Source organism: Cervus elaphus, chromosome 7, assembly GCF_910594005.1.
Source record: "Cervus elaphus chromosome 7, mCerEla1.1, whole genome shotgun sequence".
Lineage (NCBI taxonomy): Eukaryota > Metazoa > Chordata > Mammalia > Artiodactyla > Cervidae > Cervus > Cervus elaphus.
Window position 1 is genome coordinate 37,904,856 of NC_057821.1, and position 20,971 is coordinate 37,925,826.

General features: G+C 40.4%; 1 protein-coding gene across 7 annotated transcripts in view; it reads right to left on the reverse strand.

Moving 5' to 3' along the window:
- CDKAL1 (CDK5 regulatory subunit associated protein 1 like 1) overlaps nucleotides 1–20,653 on the reverse strand; it is a 580,103-nt gene extending 559,450 nt beyond the window's left edge. The window contains exons 1-4 of one of the 7 annotated variants that reach the window (XM_043908415.1): nucleotides 20,576–20,652; nucleotides 19,706–19,749; nucleotides 11,958–12,132; nucleotides 10,647–10,759 (exon numbers count right to left, since the gene is read on the reverse strand). In XM_043908415.1, coding sequence (XP_043764350.1) covers nucleotides 10,647–10,759; nucleotides 11,958–12,127 — 283 coding nt within the window. In that variant the 5' untranslated portion in view covers nucleotides 12,128–12,132; nucleotides 19,706–19,749; nucleotides 20,576–20,652. The other 6 variants (XM_043908413.1, XM_043908418.1, XM_043908416.1 and 3 more) reach the window with 6 other exon arrangements.
- Nucleotides 20,654–20,971: the final 318 nt, after the last annotated feature.

Here is a 20,971-nt window from a genome sequence, read left to right on the forward strand (position 1 = left end):
AAATCACCCATATACATGAATCGGTGTATACAACACGACACAAAAATTCATAGACACTCTTCAATTTGAGAATCACCATGCTACGATGAAGAAAGGACCAAACGGAAAGTCTCTGAAAATGCCTGGACATTCAAACCATCTTGAATTAACCAAACACATGTTGGTAAAGCAGGAATGAGGGGGAAATTTTAAAGTGCTATAATTCACTCTATTCTCCTTTAATATGGAACATCGTTAACCTCAATATTTGTTAGCAGATTTGGGGAGTAATGAGATACTCAAGATGTACCTTACACAAAGGTTAGTTTTTAGTTAAGCATGAAAGCAATATAATGGCAAAAGGAATCAAATGTGTGTCCTCAGATTCAAAATCTCCCACTTTAGCACAGCAAAAGGACAATAACCACATTCTAGAAGAACCACAGTCAGGGCAACAGAGCAACAAGGATGTCAAGTAGTACGCAATGAAAGAGTAATTTCACATGCAGTGTCCAGCGTACACATGGTGGGCTGTATCCAAGCTGAATCATGCTGCCTCTGAAAAGGTCAATTTGTCCAATTCTTACACAAGTCCTACTAAAAAGTTTAAAAAGCAGTAAGTCAGAATAAAATAGAGTTAACAAACGTAACGACTTCTCATAATTTTATTAGAAGACTATTTGTAACATGAAATTCACGTTTCCTAGTAATGATACAGCTGCAGTGATCATGTAATGTAACACTGCCATCTATTGTCCAAGAGCTAAAAACACATGTCTCTCTAATCCAAGCCCACTGAAATTTAAAGGCCAAAAAAAGCCAACATTATTTTACACCTTCTGGTGTCAATATCTCAAAAAAGTGTTTTCCCCAAAATCAGAGAAAACAATGCCTAGAAAGATTTTGAAGTGAAGCCTTCGTGGTAATTACTCATCTGCCCATTTTCTTAAAAAATAAATAAAATTTTAAAACAGCCTATTTCTAAATTATCCAAAAAAAAGTTTTATAAAATCCCAAAGGGCATATGAATTATTAAGCAATAAGCAAAAGTTTTTGAAAATCTATCAGTCTATGTCAATTTGTCACTCATAAAAATTCTAAAATACTGAATCTAGAAACTATTTTAAGTTGTTCAGTACCAGAATGCTAGCAATTCTGTAAAGACGTTATCTTAATACAACTCAGCACTCCACAGCAGTTTATTCACAAAAATTAATGAAACTATGTGTGAGTTGAATACTAGCACTTACATGCTACATGGCAAAAACCACCACAATACTGTAAAGTAATTCGCCTCCAATCAAAATTAATTAATTAAAAAAAATGCAAACAAGAAGTTTAAGTGACTTGAAAAGGTCAGGCCAAAAGTGGAGCAGGATGAAAAATGATCTTCACGTTTTCAAAGAAAGACGATTAAAAAAAAAAAAAAAAAGGTAAAGCTTCCCCACACCTATTAGTGAGAAAATTAAGAAAAAGAACACAGACCTTTTATCCAAATAATTTGATTACCATGCACAGTATTAACTATTACTGGGCATTCACAAACTGGAGCCAAAATATTTTAGAACTCACAAGAGTAAACTAGATTTTCTCTGTATCGCTGAAAAAGGTGAGGATTCTAATCAACCATGCAGGTTCACTCTCAGATACAAGGAGACACTGCTCAGGATGTAAACAATGACAAAGCTGACACTACTTAACCCGCATGGACAACAGAACAATCAAAACCAGTGCCACTCATTGGCTGCTGTCTGAAACACATGTAGTTTTGTGCTTCTTATTATGATAGGAGGACATTCCTGTTGAGACAAAAAGAGGAGAAATAACAAACTAAATATTCAATACCATGCTCTATTTAAAGAAGAAAAAACTAGAATGTAAAGATAAAAAAAAACCCAGCATGTATCCCGATCTCTATCCCAGTAACAGAGTCCCAACACACCTTTTTGAGATGTTTCATTCCACTTAAAGCATTGCAGGATTTAAGTAAACTTTTAGTATACAGAATTTAAATTTTAGGCACTTGAATAGAGAAAGCTATTCACTTTTAACAATATAGAGCATACGATTATTCCTTATGTAACAAAAAGCAATTTTCTCCTATTTTCTCAGTCATCTCAGGCTCATTTTAAAATAAAGACAATTTCCTTACAAGACTTTAGAGGGAAAATAGGTAAATTTTAAGGGTAAATATAATCTAAATTATGCATCAATAAAGTTGCTTAAAAGTAAAAAAAAAAAAAAAAGAAAGAAAACTTACAGGAAAACCATTCATCACAATATGCCAATTAAGATATGCAATATCTTTATTACAACACTTATGAAACGTACATGTTCAGTTCCATTTTCAGGTAACCGAACAATGTTATAACACTTCTATGAAGTCTACTTACTCCCTGAGCTCACAAAGGCAACAGCTGATAGTCTTCCAGAAAGTGATGCACAACATATGGCAATTAATTATATGTATCAATGGCCTCCCAAAAGGAAGCACTTTAAGACCCAATTATAAAAATGATTTCTCAATTACATTTGTCCACATTCTTTCAAATGATGGAGTCTTTCATTAATATACATTCACACCCTCGGCTAATTAATTCTCCTACACTGACTTTCATTTCAGTCTTTAGTTTTATTTAGGAAATCAAATCTGTAGGCTGCAACTTCCACTTTAAAAATCATACTTTAGCCCCCTGAAATAGCTGCTCATCTTCCACACTTCAACCATTGCATCTTTTACTTTGTCACCATTCCTAATCAACTTTCTTCAACAAAAGAGGGATGTGGCTGAAGACTGTCTTGACTTGATTCCTTCTGAGATCACAAAAGGATGTTCTTGTTTCAGGTAAGCCACTCCAGAACTCCAAGTACAGGATGCCAAAGTCTCACCCACCCAGGACAGGAAATCATATCCGACTCTTTGCGACCCCGTGGACTAAACAGTCCATGGAATTCTCCAGGCCAGAATACTGGAGTGGGTAACCATTCCCTCCTCTAGGGGATTTTCCTGATCCAGGGATCGAACCAGGGTCTCCTTATTGCAGGCAGATTCTTTACCAGCTGAGCTACCAGGGAAGCGCTACCCAGAACAGGAGGTCTAATCAAAAAGAAAGTGGTTTGACTTTCTGGTTTGACTGTTTCAATCCCAATAAATAAAAGTAAATAATATATATTTAGATTTAAGATATAGATATCACCAAATTACCTTCTGCCTACAAATTCTAACATTGTTGAGTTGTTTTGGTTTTTCTTCTGTCTGAGCAGATAAAAAGGGTCTTTAAGACTTCTCTTTAAGACCTCTATCCTTAAAAGCTGAATCTGTTGGAGAGAGACTCCATAGAAAGAACAGAGCTCAGTGATCCAATACCAACTGTCATCCCTGCCACAACTGGTTCATCCCTTTTATTTTGTTGAAAAAATGTTTACTCTTACTACCCCTGCACCATCAGTTCTTCATACAAGACCAGCTTTTAATAAAATTCTCAATTTTCTAGGTGATTTAATAGTGGCAAAAAGTAACCATTTAATAGTGATTTAATAGTGGCAAAAAGTAACCATAAAAATTTTATGACTTATGAAGAATATTCTTACAATATTACATGAAAAGCACCTAATATAGTATTTCCACAATAACCAGGGAGAGAAAATGAAAGTAAATTACTGGGAAGTTAGTAAGAAGTATTTTCTTAAAAGTACTTTCTTACTTAAAACAAAGTACTTTTAAATAAGAGTCTAGTTTTCTAGAACATATGATATACATAAAAAGTTAAAGCTTATAATATTAGCCTGAAATGCCCACATGAGGACGTTTTACAGATCAGATACAGCTTCTATTTTAGTGGAGGAAAGGCTTTGTTTCCCTTTATATAATCCTTTCTATGTTTAACTTCTGGGCTTTAAAATAACGCTAAGATTCAACAATCTATAAGCTGCAGTCCCCTCTGCATTACAAGCACTCTGCAAATGATCACAGTAAAATTTACTTTCACTGTAATTCCAGACAGACTTCAAAACCTTCAGATAAAAGCACTATCTCTGGCTACACAATAAAGAGTTTCTGCAAGGAAATTCTGTATTACATTAAGAAAATGTTCTACTCAGCACACAACCAAACCTTTCATTGTAAACATTAATGACTAATATATATAATTTAAGTCAGCCACCTATATGTCAGGATATTTTTAAATAACTTTTCCAAAGCCTAGGTCAACAAAGTCTTTGTTCTGTCTTTATCCCGAAGCTACATAAAACTAACAATTAGATATGAATGCATTTTACAAACTGTAAGACACTACCCACATGTAAATAATTGTGGAGATGGTGAAGGGGCAAGAAGGCTAAATTACAGAGGTCCATGGAAGGCAAGCTAAGAGCTCTGCACTAAGATGGCTGATGATTCTTTCAATGAATTGCACTAGAACTTCAAGAATACAAAAGTCAAGAAGATGGGAAATGACCTTATAATCAAGGAGGTAGGAATGGACCAGGAAGCTCTCAGCTGACACCACTGTCTGTAACTAAACAGTGAATCCCAACTCCTCACTCAGAACAGAAAAAGCTGTGCACATCCCTGCAGCATGGAGTCCAGTGGTATATATCCCTCTCGCCCACCACTCCAGGAGAAAAATGGCTTCTAATAAGGATTACATAGAAGAGACTACTACATACAAAAGAAGAAATTCCAAAATGAGGGACAGCAAAAAACAACTACTCTAATCATTAAAGCCATTAATATTATTAAATGTCCATACTAGATCACCCTTAAAATGTCATGAAATTAAAAGATGCTTACTCCTTGGAAGGAAAGTTATGACCAACCTAGACAGCATATTAAAAAGCAGAGACATTACTTTGCCAACAAAGGTCCGTCTAGTCAAGGCTATGGTTTTTCCAGTGGTCATGTATGGATGTGACAGTTGGACTATAAAGAAAACTGAGCGCCAAGGAATTGATGCTTTTGAACTGTGGTGTTGGAGAAGACTCCTGAGAGTCCCTTGGACTGCAAGGAGATCCAATCGGTCCATCCTAAAGGAGATCAGTCCTGGGTGTTCATTGGAAGGACTGATGTTGAAGCTGAAACTCCAATACTTTGGCCACCTGATGCGAAGAACTGACTCATGTGAAAAGACCCTGATGCTGGGAAAGATTGAGGGCAGGAAGAGAAGGGAACACAGAGGATGAGATGGTTGGATGGCATCACCGACTCAATGGACATGAGTTTGGGTCAACTCCGGGAGTTGGTGATGGACAGGGAGGCCTGACATCCTGCAGTCCATGGCATCACGAAGAGTCAGACAGGCCTGAGTGACTGAACTGAACTGAACGAATGAGGACACTGAAAATAATTTAACAACTTTCCAAAAGAAATAATCCAAAACCAATAACCAAAGGAAGCATTATGGTGAGGAGGGGAGGACATTTTCTAGTTAGTCTATAAGAAATCGCTCATTTGAAGAATACACTCATGAAATGTATGCGTTCAAATCATACTTCTTTTAAAAGCCACTGTACCTACCAGGACAGTTTGACTGCTTTCCATGATACTAATTTAATTGTATCATGTAAACAGGTGTCCGAGCTTTGGGGAATGACATCATTTTTCCCTCAGCAGGGCAGAAAATGAAATGAAAAGCAAGCAGGAATTATTTTCTAAGGTTTAAATCACCTTCTCCTCAAAATAAAAAGGGTTTGAAAGAGTCAACAAACAAGCACTTACTACTCTGAACAAGCCTCTGTGCAGTGTTACTGTGGAGTAATTATATTCCTAGATTTACACAAAAGCAGCCAGTTCAAGTATATACTGACATAATCTCTCTTCTTTCCTCAAATACTAAAAAATACCCACTTTCCTCAAATAGTAAAAATATCCACCATTGGTAACTGAGAATTCTGAATTTCTCTGTATTGTTTTCAATAACCTCTGTGTACATTATACATAAACTATTTTATACCTCATTCTTATCAATTATAGAGTTAAATGAAAATATTTTAGGTCTGTGCAATGCTTAGATGCTCAGTCATGTCCAACTCTTTGTAACCCCATGGACTGTAGCCCAACAGGCTCCTCAGCCCATGGGATTCTCCAGGCAAGAATCCTGGAGTGGGTTGTTAATGCCCTTCTCCAGGGGATCTTCCCAACACAGGAATCAAAACGCAGTCTCCTGCATTGCAGGTGGATTCTTTACCAGCTGAGCTACCAGAGAAGCCCATTTTAGGTCTACATTTGATTAGTTATAAGCTATTAAGCAATAATATTTTTTATAAACTCCCATTATTTCACAATAACAAAAGAGACCACTGGCATAGGCATCCAGAAATCATTGATATATCTAACTTAAATGAGAGATTTCTTCTAGAGATTTCCTTATTAAATGTCCTACTGAAGATAATGCTTATATTTTCTGGGCCTACAGCATCCAGACAAGTATGAAAAGTGGTCCTAGTGTCTACTGCATGCAAGCCATACTAAACTGAAATCGATTATGATTTCTGAAGTGGGTAAAATCAACAGCATATAAAATTAATACAAATATGTATGAGTAACACAGGCATATAAAATAAACCACATGAAGAAAAATAAATTTCATATGCAAGTGATTAGTTCCTTAATGCTCCCTTTTTAGTAGTCCCAAATGAGAAGCCAAAATTAGGTGGGCATAACAAAGCTTAACGTTCTTGTGTAAACACATTAAGACTGTTACTTTACATAGAAGAGTACTGTTATAAGATTTTTAAAAAATGCTAATAGACAAAAACATTAAAATATGTTGGATATTTAATATCACCTAGGATAATGGCAACCCACTCTAGTGTTCTTGCCTGGAGAATCCCAGGGACAGAGGAGCCTGGTGGGCTGCCGTCTGTGGGGCCGCACAGAGTCGGACACGACTTGACGTGACTCAGCAGCAGCAGCAGCAGGATAACGGCGACCCACTGCAGTCTTCGTGCCTGGAGGATCTCAGGGACAGAGGAGCCTGGTGGGCTACAGTCCATGGGGTCACAGAGAGTCGGACACGACCGAGCGACTAACACACACACACAGGATAAATCAAACTTTGAATTTTTTTAATGTTTCAGGAAATTACCTTTCAAGTGATTTCCTTAATTTTCAAATGCACCATCAGAAGGTATTAGACAAGTCTAGGCTAAATTATACAAAAATTACTAATGAACCCAGAAAAGTGATTCTAAAAGCAGATTTTGAGGGTTTTTTTTTTACCTGTTTTAAGATTGATTTTGCTCTCTAAACCATGTTATCAAAAACAAAATTAATGATATATGATCATTTGCTTATTGAAGGAAAGAAAGCTATAAAGGAGTTAACTTTGCAATCCTCCCTACTCCTAACATCCGCATTGAACCTAGGACCAGCCAATTACACATGCAAAAGCAAGTTGCTATGTGACATAGACTAGCGGTCAAAAGCAGTGTTTGGAGTAATGGACTTCAGTGCCCATGAGGTTTAAAGAAACAACCTCTCTGCATTCTCACTTATAAAGGTGGGAATACTAGTAAGTCCTTATCTCACAAGGACTAAAGGTGGTGCTAGTGGTAAAGAATCCGCCGGCCAATGCAGGAGACTCAGGTTTGATTCCTGGGCTGCGTAGGTCTCCTGGAGAAGGAAATGGCAAGCCACTCCAGTATTCCTGTCTCTGTCCATGCCCATGGTCAGAGGAGCCTGGAGGGCTACAGTCCATGGGGTCCCAAAGAGGTGGACACGACTGAGCAGAGCACAAGCATGATGACACAGATAAGGCGCTGGGCCACTGCCGGTCACAAAGCACTCAAACTCTGTTCCCACCCCACACACACAGCAGAAACAGAGATGCGTGTGCGCCAGTCTGCACACCACGTATTTCCCAGCTCTGTCTGCGGACAGGACCTAGAAGCACTGGGACTTCGTGGTGGAATGAGCACACCTACTGCCCAGGTCTTCGGTCCGGTTCTAAACACGAGTCTCCTAACGAAAAGCGTCAGGATTCCTCGCAAAAGTGGTTGCTTCTGAGGCTGGGAAAGGGACAATACAAGACCAGAACCTCTTGTGGTGCCAGAAAATAAGGACGTGCTCAGAAAGCAAGGCGGGCCTGTCTGAAAGACACAGGCGCCAGCCTGATGAGGTCCTGTGGCCAAAGCTGGAACAAGACAAGCAACACCATGATGACAGCACTCAACTGTACCCTGCAGAGGAAATATCCGTGAGTTCATACTGATGCAAACAGGTAAAACGGTGGCCAAAGGCCAGCGCTTCCTTAGAGGAGAATGTGTGCAAGCCTAGCTGCCCAGTTGTGTCCGACTCTTTGTGACCCCACGGACCTCCTGGACTGCAGCCCACGAGGCTCCCCCGTCCATGGGATTCTCCAGGCACGAACACTGGAGTGGGTTGCCATTTTCTTCTCCAGAGGATCAGAAGAATCCAAACGATTAAATGTGGAAGGAAAGAAAATAGAAAACCACCACTACGCAACTATCATAGTAACAACTGTTGCAGACAAGATCCACCAACAGATACTAAAATTAGTATGCAAAAGGTTGAGGAAACACAGGAGATTTATTGGCTACAATGAGAAAAATAACTCAGAGGAGAAATCTGGCAGATAAGGGTTAGTGTATTAACATCATGAAGCCCCTTACGCGATGAGCTGAGAAGGATACAATATCACTTGTATGCTCCTCTTGCCAGAAATGCATTCATTACCTTATTCTAACCATGAGAAACTACCAGACAAACCTAAGGTGATGGACATTCTACAAAATGATTAATTCTCTTTCAGAAGTGTCAAGGTCACAAAAAGTGAGAAAAAAACTGAGAAACTGGCACAGATGGGAGGAGATTAAGGAGACATTCCAAATAAATGTAAGGTGAGATCTTAGACTGGATCCTGAAACATAAAAAGGATGTAAGTGGGAAACCTGGCAAAATCCAAACAAGCTCTGTCATTTAGACAATAGTATTGCACTAATGCTCACTTCCCAATGAATTATACCATAACCACGTAAGATATAAAAGGCATACACAAACTTAATTTTCCCACTTTTCTGTCAGTCCAAACTTATTTCAAAATGAGGGGTTTTTTTTTTTTCTTTTTTTAAATGAGATATATACAGTCATCCCTCAGTGCTTGCAGGGGATGGGTTCCCAGACCTGCGGCCAATACCACAATTGACACAAAACCAGTGCCATAGCTGGCTCTCCTATTGGAGAGCTCCACATTCTAGGACTCAGCCAGCCCCAGACTGTAAGTCCAGTAGCATATGCACTGGAAAAGGTTCCCAGATGAGTGGCACACAGCTCAAAGCCACGTTGCTCAAGAGTCTAGACAACATATTAGCATTTTATTTTCTCCTAAAATCATTAAGTCACCCACCTCATAGAATATTGGAAATAAAAGCAAAAATAAACAAATGGGACCTAATTAAACTCAAAAGCTTTTGCACAACAAAGGAAACTATAAGCAAGGTGAAAAGACAGCCCTCAGAATGGGAGAAAATAATAGCAAATGAAGAAACAGACAAAGGATTAATCTCAAAAATATACTAGCAACTCCTGCAGCTCAATTCCAGAAAAATAAATGACCTAATCAAAAAATAGGCCAAAGAACTAAACAGACATTTCTCCAAAGACGACATACAGATGGCTAACAAACACATGAAAAGATGCTCAACATCACTCATTATCAGAGAAATGCAAATCAAAACCACAATGAGGTACCATTACACGCCAGTCAGGATGGCTGCTATCCAAAAGTCTACAAGCAATAAATGCTGGAGAGGGTGTGGAGAAAAGGGAACCCTCTTACACTGTTGGTGGGAATGCAAACTAGTACAGCCACTATGGAGAACAGTGTGGAGATTCCTTAAAAAACTGGAAATAGAACTGCCATATGACCCAGCAATCCCACCCCTGGGCATACACACCCAGGAAACCAGATCTGAAAGAGACACGTGCACCCCAATGTTCATCGCAGCACTGTTTATAATTGCCAGGACATGGAAGCAACCTAGATGCCCATCAGCAGACGAATGGATAAGGAAGCTATGGTACATATACACAATGGAATATTAAAAAGAATTCATTTGAATCAGTTCTAATGAGATATGGATGAAAATGGAGCCCATTAAACAGAGTGAAGTAAGCCAGAAAGATGAAAGATAAAGACCAATACAGTATACCAACGCATATATATGAAATTTAAAAAGATGGTAACGATAACCCTATATGCAAAACAGAAAAAGAGACACAGATGTACAGAACAGACTTTTGGACTCTGTGGGAGAAGGCGAGGGTAGGATGTTCTGAGAGAATAGCATTGAAACAAGCATACTATCAAGGGTGAAACAGATCACCAGCCCAGGTTGGATGCACGAGACAAGTGCTCGGGGCTGGTGCACTGCGAAGACCCAAAGGGATGGGATGGGATGGGGAGGGAGGAGGGAGCGGGAATCGGGATGGGGAACACATGTAAATCCATGGCTGATTCATGTCAATGTATGGCAAAAACCACTACAATATTGTAAAGTAATTGGCCTCCAACTAATAAAAATAAACACACAAAAAAATCGTTAAGTCATGCTAAAATATTCCTTAGGTGCTAAAGCTAGAACTTCTATCTCTAAAAACCTTGGCTTTAAAAAATGTAATCAATAAAACACATTACAGATCTCATTACCTGTAATTTTATATCCATAAGCAGCCAGTTGTCCAGCCATGTATTCTCCATCTGAATTATTATGAGAACAACCCCAAGTTCGTATCCAAATTTTCTGTATGCCTGGAATAGTGCTGTTAATCAATTTTAAAAAATAAGTCTCATTAAGGGATTTTTTAAAATAAAAAGCACTAGTTAATTTCTAGGCATATTATGCAAAAACACTCACTGCATTCTATTCATAAGTTATTCATTAAAAGTACCAACTTAATACATAATCTGCTATTACATCAAAAGTCTAAAATCAAGATAAAATAACAGTATAAAATTCTAAGACTCTCTTTCTATGTGAAGAATATCTTTTCTCTAAGTTGTATTTTAAGTTCAATACTACTAAATACTACCAGTAAGTTCAACTCCTGGAAAGGTACAAACAACAATAGCACAGAAAATGGTTCTAGCAGCAACAGCAAATAAAGAAAACCTAAACACATCTAAAGACTACTGTATACTAACCACAATCTTTATAACTTAGAGATAAATAACTGAATCAAAATGAAAATCTGTCACCGTACAGCACTATTAATAATAAAAGTATTCCACATATAGAGTTCTAAAAAATGTAATTTTTAGGAAGGGAATAAAAGGACTTTCAACTTGTATTGCCCTAAATAATTAACAACTAAGTAGACATTACATTTAATGGTATGTTCAAGACAAATTTAATAAATTTCAGGTATTAAAATAAGTAAATTTAAATTCATTGACTTTATGACTCTGTTCCAAATAACCAAATGTATTAAAATGTTCAAGTTTACTAGATATACAAATATAAGCATATTAAAACTATATAACTGCCTAATCCTTTCTGGCTAGGTTGCATTAGAATTTCACTAGACACCTAATAGTGCAAACAGCACAAGAATTTGTGTCCAAAGCCTTTAGTTAATTCATAAGTACTTTAAATGTTGCTAAGAAAAACCACATGCCCAAACCACCACTATCTCGTAAGAATCACAAATTCCAATAAAAATATTAATGCGGAAGTAACAAGAACATACCAACCACAGTGATATCAAAGAGATCTGGCCAGAGGAGGGTGGGAGGCAGGGAGATCTATCTTTGTGCCAAATACTGCCCTAGGCCAATATGCAATTCGACACCTTTAATTAATGACTTTGCTAAATATAACCATTCAAATTTTTAAAAACCCTACATATTTCCTTTCAAAACTTCAAAGATTCTTTTAAAAGATACATTATGTATATCACATACAGTAGTGACAGCCTCTCCCAAGGTATGATGCTGAATATAATTTCAAAAAAAGCTTACCTATCGCTTGGTGGACTGTTTTCCTCTTGCAAATATTTTTGGGTATTTCGCCTTCGCACCTTTGGAACAACGTGCTTTCTCGAAAAATGCCTATCTTGTGGCTTTGAATCTTCTTGGGACACGATATCTTCTATGTCATCCAGGAATGTATCACAGGATGCAGAAGGCATCTTCTCTATCGTATAAACAAGTTATAAATGATACAGGCATGAGTCCTCAGAACATCTGTTTAACATAGCACCTATGAAATAGTCTTGCCAAACTTGAATCTAATAAAGCCTTTAGATTTTTACTTCAACTTTTACAGAAAATACAAGAGATACTGAAAAACAAGAAACATCGGATAAATCAGACAAATCTTACTGAGTGGGACATGAAGCACATGGAAAGAGATTTAACGTTATCAGCAATCAAAGAAATACAAACTAAACCACAATGAGATATCACTACAAACCTGTAACACACCACAGCACGCATACCACCGGTCAATTACAGGCGTCCTCCCTCCCCAGGCGCGGCAATGGCGCACGTGACCCACACCTGCCAGAGTAACTCACCCTGAGCCATAAAGACCGGCTCAGGGTTGGACGTAACACGCCCAGTCAGTCACAATCATCACGAGGACTTCCACGCCAGTGCTAACTTCTCTTTCACTGAAGTGGCTCAGTTAGGAGGATGCCAACTTGAGGCTACTGGGGGGCCATCCTCCCTACCACAAAGCAGAAGAATACCCAAGGCAGGAAGTCTCATAAGAGCTGGAGAGATAAGATACTTGAGCAGCTGGATCCAACCAATGCCTGAAGCCAGACATAGCCCTGCTCTGCCCATTCATGTGAGCTCAGGAATTCCCCGAGGCTTAAATTCATTTGAGGTGGGCTTTCTGCTCTTGCCAACAAGAGCCCTGGCTGACTCAGCACACTAGGGAAGGTGAGATGAACTAAGTTTCTTCCAAACTGGTTCTATGAGCCAGCAGTGAAAAACTAGTTCTGTGGTCAAATGAATTTGGAAAATTCTGCCTCTCGCAGACTCCCAGGATGTGTGTGCATGCATGTATGTATATACTATGAGAGCAAGACTGGGAAGAACTACAGTAAAGAAACAAACTCATTTATCTTAGAAAGTTTCTGAAAATTAATTTCTCATGGATTGCCTCTTCATGAGGCTGTAGATGGTACTGAAAACAGGAGGCCTGAGTGAAGCCCACCCTCAGATCACATCCTACATTCCGCAGACAGAAGACTGCATTCTCTAACAGGAAATGGTTCTTTGCCCACATACCAACCTGTTACTAGGAACTACCCACCCTCTAAGAACCACCCCTCTACTCTAACCTGCTTGAGCACAGAATTCTAGTCATGCTCCTCCCTACCTAATCACTAATTGTATACAGATACTGTTATTTCTCCCATTTAAAAAAAACAAAAACCTTATCGTGGCCTCACTTTCTCTACCTACTGTCTTCATCACATTTCTATCCTTTAAAACTCCTTGCAAGAACTGTCTTGTTTCCCCCTTCCAGTCTCTCATATGCCAGGCTTTCACCCCCACCACCCCAAAATTGCCAACCTGATTCAATGACTCGCAGCAACGTACGGAACAGTCAGCTCTCAGCCATCTCACGTGATCCTACCGGCGGCACTTAACACTACTGACCCTTCATTCCCTCAAGGTATCTTCTTCCCTGGCTTTTGGGGTCCCACATGCTGAGTTCTCCTCCTACCGCATTAGCCCCTCCCCAAGTCTCCGTGGCCCGTGCCTCATCTCTCCAACTTCTCAAGGTCAGAACACCCCCAGGGCTCCGTTACAGGCGCACCCTAGGTGATCTCATCCAGCCTTGTGGCCTTGAAATACTAGCTATATGCTTATATAACCAGTCCCAGGCCTCCCTTGAACTTCAGGCTCAGATGTCCCTCCAATTGCCTACTCAACACCCTGCTTGAATGGCTAAGAGTTACTTCAAACTTAAAATCAAGAACAGAACTCCTGATTCTCACCCCACCTGCAGCCAGGAGGAACACACAGATCCTCCCACGACTTTCTCCATCTCACTGAAAGGCAATACCAACCCTTCTAACCTCTCAGGCCCAAAATCCTGGCATCATCCCCGACTCCTCTTTCCTTCACCCTAAGTCCAATACATCAGCAAAATCCCATTGGCCTGAGCTTCCAAATATATTCAGAATCTAACCATTTCCGACCATACCCACTGTTATATTCTTGGTCCCAACATTAACTCTTGCCTGGATTACTGTCATAGTCACCTTGCTTCTACCCTCAATTCCCAAAGGAATCTTGTTGCACATAAGCCAGGGATCCCTCTAAAACCTAAGTTCATCTCAGGTTTCTGATCAAAACCTTCCACTGGTATTCCATCTCCGAGTAAAAAGCCCAGAGTTAAAACTGCTACTAAGTTCTACAAGGACAAGGGGCTTCCCTGGTGGTTCAGTGGTAAAAATCCAGAATCCACCTGCCAATACAGGAGACACGGGTTTGATCCCTTCTTGTCCAAAAAGATTTCACAAGATTGCCATGGAGCAACCAAGTCCATGTGCCACAAATACTGATACTGTGTTCTAGAGCCGGGGAGCCGCAACTACTGACGGCCGTGCACCCTAGAGCCCATTCTCTGTAACAAGAGAAGCCACAGCAGTGAGAAGCCCGTGCACTGCAACAAAGAGTAAGCCCCACTCTCTGCAACTAGAGAAAAATCCATGGAGTAACAAAGACCCATCACAGCCAAAAATAAATAAAATTATATTTAAAAAAAATTCTACAAGGACATAATCAGCTTCCTGCCTCAGAAAAGTGAAAGTGACAGGACACCACTCCCACGCTCCTGCCTCACTCTAAAACAGGAGGGAAGGCGGCAGGGCACAGCCTTGGAAAGAATGACTTAGCCACAGGACACACTGCTAAGAACCAACTAGGTCCGAGGTGGCAGAAGACTCAGCTCCCACTGGGCCCTGGGCCTCACAGGCTCCCTGGACTCCCAGCACACTAAGCAACACAGCCCCCAGAGGGCAGCTCAGAGCCACCCGTGAAAGGCTGAAAAGCAGCCCAGCTCCTGGAAATCCCCACCCCTTCCCCAGAATAAGTGGAATAATCCTCTTGCTCATTAGCCCATGAAATTAGAGGCTGGTGGTTGAGTCGCTATGTCGTGTCCAACTCTTGCGACTCCATGTAGCCTGCCAGGTCCCTCTGTGCATGGGGTTTCCCAGGCAAGAATACTGGAGTGGGTTGCCATTTCCTTCTCCAGGGAATCTTCCCAACTCAGGAATCAAACACAGATCTCCTGCATTACAGGCAGATTCTTTACCAACTGAGCTACAAGGGAAGCCCATGAAATTAGCCTATGAAATTACCCAGACATAAACACTAACCACACCATATTTTGGGGCCTCTTACCTTCTGATAAGGCCCACATTCTGTGGAGTGTGTTTCTCTCTAAATAAACCCACTTCTTACCTATTACTATGTCTCTCACTGAATTCTTTTGATAAGAAGAACATGAGCTTCTTAAGAGTCCTGAGACCAGGTATGTGTTACGAGCTAATCGCTTGGTCGTGTCTGACTCTTTGCAACTCCATGGACTGTAGCCCACCAGGCTCCTCTGTCCATGGAATTCTCCAGGCCACAGTACTGGAGTTGGTTGCAATTCCCTTCTCCAGGGGATCTTCCCAACCCAGGGGTCGAACCCCGATCTCCTGCATTGCAGACAGATTCTTTACCATATGAGCCATTGGGGAAGCCCTGAGACCAGGTGCATGATCTCAATTAAGACTGTGGGTTCAAGTCCCAGTCTGGGTTCTGGCCAGGTCTGGGTCCCAGCCCGTGGATTCAAGTCCCATCTGAGGTGTACAGTTTCAACTCCACTCAGACACATGGGCTTTCTGGCTAGTTCACACCCACCAGGCACACACTAATCTCAAGGTCTTGGTCATGCCTGGAATGCCTTCAAGCCCTTTGGAACTCTGTCCAAATGTCACCAGCGAGGTCTTTCTGAACAACCCCCACCTCATCACGTACACACACCTCCTGTCCCCCTCCCCCCAGCCTTGCTTTCGTACCATAGCACTTCCCCACATGCTTAGATACTAAACAGGAGCAAACCTGCCACCCGAAAATGTCTCTTTGCCATGTGGATTATTTTCAGCTGAAGACAAATTAAGACCAGGAAGAAACTTTGACCCTCCTTCTAATTGCTAAAAGAATGTAAAGAAAGACATGTTTCAGGAAGGGATGCGATCCCATAGATAACTATAGTATGAACTATGTGCACAGATGGGGAGGAACCAGGCAAAGTCTGTCTGTTAAAACTGTTACCAAACATTTGCTTTTCCATCTCACGGCAACAGCCTTCCTCCCCTTTGAGGTCCCAAACCACTACCCCCAAGATCTTTTGTCTTTAGCTGAAGACAATATTTAAGGTAAGAGTTTCAGCCATTTTGGCAAGTTACTCAGTTTCCCCGGGTCTGTCCCATGTATGTGAAAGTGTTAGTTGCTCAGTCATGTCCCACTCTTTGCAATCCCATGGACTATAGCCTGCCAGGCTCCTCCGTCCATGGAGGAGAGGAGTAGGTATCCACTCATTCTTCTCCAAGCCAGAATACTGGAATGAGTAGCCATTCTCTTCTCTAGGGAATCTTCCCAATCAGGGATCAAACCCAGGTCTCCCACATTACAGGCAGATCCTTTACCCCCTGAGTCACTAGGGAAGTTCATGTATACATGCCACATGCTACTAAACTTTTGTTTGATTTTCTCCTATTAATCTGTCAATTTAATTCTTAGACCAACCAGAAGAACTGAGAACTGTAGAGGAAAATTTCTTCCTCCATGACAGTATCTTCATCATCTTATTACTCTCTTTCTACTAGGATATATACTCTGGGGGTGGGGAGGTTTTTGAGTGTTTTGTTCACTGCTTTATCCCAGGTGGTGCCTACAACTACCTAGCGTACTGCAACTTCTCAAAAAAAAAATTTTTTTAAGTGTCCACAACCCAGTCTACAAAATATGGTCCCTCTGCCACCTCCCACTCTGCCCCAACTATAATAACCTTTCTGACATTCTCCAAGCAGACCAAGCTAGTTTCTGACTCAGGGCCTTCACACTTGCTCTTCCTCTGTCTGGAATATCATCCCCAGATATTTGGATGGCTTGCCGCCTACTCCTTTACTCAAATAACACCTCCGTGGAGAGGGCTTTTCCTAATGACCTTATCTAAAATAACCACACACTGATCAGGCATCCCACACACTCTCACCAACCTCTAACTCCACTTTATGCTTCATTTCCCTTCATCACACTTACCTGACTCCAAGTATATAACTGCTTGTGTCTTTTCACTAGAGTGTAAGCTTCAGAACAGAAGTGCCCTGTCTTTTTCACCACTATAACTACCAACACTTTTAACAATGCCTAGCACACAGCAAGTGCAGAATATTTGCTGAACGAAAGGATGAATAAATCCTTGTTTAAGCTGAATTTAGCTAGTCTTTCTATAACACAGAAGGAAATTCTTACACTAGATGGAAGAAGTCCAGAGGAGTTAGAAGATTTGTCCACTGACAGAGCTAAAACTGGACCCTCTCTCAACACCAAGATCTCCCCAGATGACTCCGTTTCATTGGCAAAGCACAAACAATGCAAGAGTCTGAGATGACCCTAAGGAAGAAAAACATCCCAGAAAAAAATGGGCAAAGGAAAAACTGGCAACACACTTAAGCAAGTCAATAGCCATTAAGCATAGGAAAGAATGCTCAAACACACTAAGGGCATGAGCTTAAACAAGAAATTATTTTCCATCTACTCCACTGATGACAAAGACTGACAAAAACCCAACTGTTAGCTAAAAGCATGGTAGGACTGCCATATCCTTTCTGAAGGGCAATCTAGCAATACATATCAAACTTTAACACATATATATCCTTTAGCCCAGCAATTCCATTTCTAGAAATTCACTCTAGGGAGACGAAAGAGACAAATATAAAACGCAGAGATTCCTAAACCTGGCCGCATATCATAAACACCTGAATAAACTCACCTATCACTATTAACAAGCTTTTTACTTCCAACAAACCGGTAAAGCGAATTGTTAGCCTTCAGAAAATATTAAATAAGTGAATAATAATGAAAGTGTGAGAATAGAAGGAAAGTAAGATAGTAGTTAAGTGCTACAGAATGAATCATATAAAGTTCTCTCTTAAAAGTAGAGAAAATCAAGCTTGATAAAGGAAATAAAAACAAAGTGAAAAAGGAGACATGGAAAATGATGAAGAATAGATTGAGTACAGAGTACTGGCTATTCACAGAGGTGATTTATTAGGAGAGGTATTATAACAGCAAATACCGAGGCCCCATTTTGAATTAGAATCTCCAGAGTGGAATTTAAGGGTGGGTATGTAAAACCTGTCCAGGTGATTCCACTATACATCCCACTAAGAACCACTGTTCTACAAAGGTTCTCAGCTGATGTTCATTATAGTCACCTGAGGAGCTATAGAAATTATCAACAACAAAATTATCAACTAGAGCCTTGCTCTAGTTGTATCAATCTCTAGAACTCAGCCTAGCCATCAATATTTTTTAGAACTTTCCAGTAAGTCTCATGTGCTGCCACAGTTGGGAACCAAAGTTCTACACCCGTAGTTTTTATAGTATGGTTCCCACACCAGCACAATTAAGTGTCACTAGAGAACTTCCTAGAAATGAAGTCTTGGTCCCCCTCCAAACCAACTGAATCAGATACCTGGAGTAAAGCTCAGCAGTCTTTAACAAACCCTCTAGGTGATTTTGACATGCACTTACAGTTTGAAAATAATTGTCCTGGAGTTGTTGTTTGTTTTTTTTCATAAAAATCATCTAGAATGCCTGTCAAAAACACATCACCTAGTCAGCTGATTTTCTAAAAGGGTGCCAAGAATATTCAATGAGGAAGAGTATGCTTTCCAAAAATGGTGTTGGAACAACTTGATGGCTACATGCAAAGAATAAAGCTGGATTCCAACTTCACATCATAAACAAAAATTAAATTGATTACAGACCTAAATTTAAGAAATACTATAAAACCCTTACAAGAAATCATAGGTGTACATTTTTATGACATCTTTCTTATGACACCAAAAGAAAAGCAACAAAGGAAAAAAGACTGGACTTCAAAGAACACCATCAAGAAGATACATATTTGCAAATATGTATCTTCTCCAAAGAAGATATACAAAGGGCCAGTAACATGAGATGTCAACATCATTAGCTATCAAGGAAATACAAATCAAAACCACAAGACACTTCTCACACACTAGGATGGCTAAAATAAAAAAGAATAGTGTTGCTGAAGAAGCAGATTAGATCAACCAGAGAGAAAAAGAATAGAATTTCTTCTAATTGGAAAAGGTGATGGACCAAGCCTTAAGGAACTCCAAATTTACCTACCAAACAGAAGAGAAACCTCCTATAATGGAGATCAAGAAGCAGTCACCAAAGGACCAAAATCAGTGGGTCACAGAAGGAAAATGAAGACAGTATGTCAAACAGGTGGACATGATCAGTGCTGCTTGTGATGCAAGTGATGAAAGCTTGAGTAAAATGAGTGAAAATGTTTCTTGGATTTAGTGATACGGAGATCTTGGCGTTTCCATATAATGACAGCGACAAAATCACTAAGAAATTAAAGTTAGGCTACCTCTTTGCATGTTACATTGGGTAAATATCACTCCCAACATAAAAGTTTTAAAATAAACGAGTACCTTGATTATTTGCAATTAGCCTCAAATCGTCTTGAAAGATGAGTCTGGAAAATAAAAACTGTTTAGAAAAAAAGTTCGCAACAAGTTTACAAAACCACAGTAAGGCCTCTAAAACTACCTAAAAGGGATTAAATTCTATAAAAGGCTGTTTTATACAGCAAGGTTAACGGTGTTCCGTACTACTCCCAATTTCTTACTGATTAGGACAGGTATGTTGACATCTGCCACATTTGCTATGACTGAGATACAGCATATGGCCTTAGTTATAAATACTATGCGGCACTAGACTACTGCGTGGTGATCCAGTAGTAAGAACACTACAAAACAGAGCAAAGAAGTAGGTGTCCATATCACCAGACACCCGAAAGACACGTGTCGTCCCGAGATTCAGAGACAGGTTTCACCAGCAAACACGAAAGAAAAGTGAAAAATCAAGACACCTACTCTTCAAACTAACTTCAGTTTAAATTTTTATTGAGATGCAGCCTTGTGAAAGCATGGTAACTGTAAAAAGCCTTATCCCGTCCCACGAACTCACTAACGCAGAAAGTGGGAGAACGGAGGAAATTAAATTTGACAGTAAGCAACGAGATCTCTTAAGTACTCCTAACAGTCCTGCAGCACCTACGGCCAACGTCCCGGTCCTCACTTCAGGCAACGCTGCTTCCCAATGCTCCCAACCCGGCTGGTAAGTTTCCTTTCAATTTCGAGAAACAAACCAGAGAACGGCCACGAGAAGGACTGAAACTGGGGGGGACACGACTCTGCCGTAAAAGGAGCTCTGGCCAAACTCTGCCCCACACTGATCCACCCGCCACCCTTACCCAGCAGTCGGGAAATAACAAGCCAACCAAAAGTAACAGAACCTACACGCCACTCTCCGGAAACTGCAGAGACTTTAGCTGGAGCTCGCCATGACACGTACGTTCCGCCACGTTTATATACGCATGCTCGCAGACGGCGGCCCGGAGAGGTCAAACTACATCGGCGCCGAACGTGCGCGTTCAGGTTTAACCGATTACACTTAACAGTTCCTTTGACGCCAGCAGGGAGAAGACGACCTTCAAGACACCGAGTTCTTTAGAATCGTTTGATAGCTAACCTCCCCAAGCTCTTCCCTGCAGAAGGAAACGGCAGCCCACTCCAACATTCTTGCCTGGGGAATTCCTTGGACAGAGAAGCCTGGCGGGCTACATACAGTCTTATGGGGTTGCAGAGGGGGACACGACTGAGCCACTGAGCATGCATACGTGCCCGAGCTCTTAC